This window comes from Colobus angolensis, unplaced genomic scaffold, assembly GCF_000951035.1.
Source record: "Colobus angolensis palliatus isolate OR3802 unplaced genomic scaffold, Cang.pa_1.0 Scaffold9230, whole genome shotgun sequence".
In the NCBI taxonomy this organism is placed as follows: Eukaryota; Metazoa; Chordata; class Mammalia; order Primates; family Cercopithecidae; genus Colobus; species Colobus angolensis.
The window spans coordinates 1-1,245 of NW_012123189.1; the positions used below are offsets into that span (position 1 = coordinate 1).

The 1,245-nt window shown below is 46.6% G+C and overlaps 1 protein-coding gene across 1 annotated transcript; it reads right to left on the bottom strand.

The window, feature by feature from the left end:
- Positions 1–193: 193 nt before the first annotated feature.
- On the bottom strand, positions 194–894 carry LOC105504514 (rab11 family-interacting protein 1-like). The gene has a single exon (XM_011931973.1). It carries the CDS (start codon positions 689–691, stop codon positions 287–289), a length of 405 nt encoding a protein of 134 aa, XP_011787363.1. The 5' UTR covers positions 692–894; the 3' UTR covers positions 194–286.
- Between the last annotated feature and the right edge of the window lie 351 nt (positions 895–1,245).

Sequence of the window (1,245 nt, forward strand, 5' to 3'; positions counted from 1 at the left end):
CATCTGGCTAATTTTTGTACTTTTTGTAGAGACAGGGTTTCACCATGTTGCCCAGGCTAGTCTCAAACTCCTGGGCTCAAGCGATCTGTCTGCCTCGGCCTCCCAAAGTGCTGGGATTACAGGCGTGAGCCACCATGCCTGGTTTTAGAGAGGGCATCTTCACCACCACTATCATCGCCACCACCATCATGATTTTGTAACTGAGGAATTGAATTAAACTCTTTCTCTTAAGATTTGTCTGTTTCTTCTCTCTCAGAATGAAGCATAGTAAGTGGAAGAAGAGATATCAGGAAGTGGAAGCAGGAAGAGGCAGAAACTCACCATCCGAGGCTGAGGAGGACTCGTCCTCATTGTCATCTTCATCCCACTGGGACTGAAAGTCTCCGGGACGAAGCAGCACTTTTTCTGGCTTTGAAGTTGGCAGGACAGACATGGACTGGGAAAGAGGTGTCTTCTGCAAATTCGACTTGGAAAATAAGGTCTTGATCTTCGATTTTTTTTTCTTGTCTTTGCCCACAGACTCATCATCACTGTCGACTGAAGGCGTTGTGCTAGGGATGATGGCTGAGGCGGTGTCTAACCCGCTGTCCTTATTCTTCCCCTTGATCTTGTCCTTCAGTTTTCCAAATGGATTCCGAGACTTGTCTTTCATAGAAAGGTCAAACATGCTGGCAGTCATGTTGTTTCTCATAAACTGAATGTCAACCTCAATTTCTCCTCGCTCCTTGTCCTTCTTTCCTGGTTTGGATTTCAACTTATACCACCTGAAAGGAGAAAGGCTCAGGAGTTACTTTTGAATGGAAGCAACTGCAACAATGTTCACAATTCCCATGAACTGGCTTCTCCTCTTTCCTACCAGCAGCCTCTTCAATGCATGCATTCTCACACTTTCTCTTTGGGAAAGCAGAATGAGAGCAGATTTTTTTTTTTTTTTTTGACACATAGTCTTGCTCTGTCACCCAGACGGGAGTGCAATGGAGCCATCTCGGCTCACTGCAGCCTCTGCCTCCCGGGTTCAAGTGATTCTCCTGCCTCAGCCTCCTGAGTAGCTGAGATTACAGGAGCTCGTCACCACGTCCAGCTAATTTTTGTATTTTTAGTAGAGATGGGGTTTCACCATGTTAGCTAGGCTGGATTCGAACTCCTGACCTCAGGTGATCTGCCTGCCTCAGCCTCCCAAAATGTTGGGATTACAGGCGTGAGCCACTGCGCCTGGCTGACAGCAGAATTTGCACTTTTTTTTTT

What these genes read in the sequence shown, in the direction of transcription:
- LOC105504514 (XM_011931973.1), bottom strand. Translation starts at nt 691, where the DNA reads ATGAGAAACAACATGACTGCCAGCATGTTTGACCTTTCTATGAAAGAC.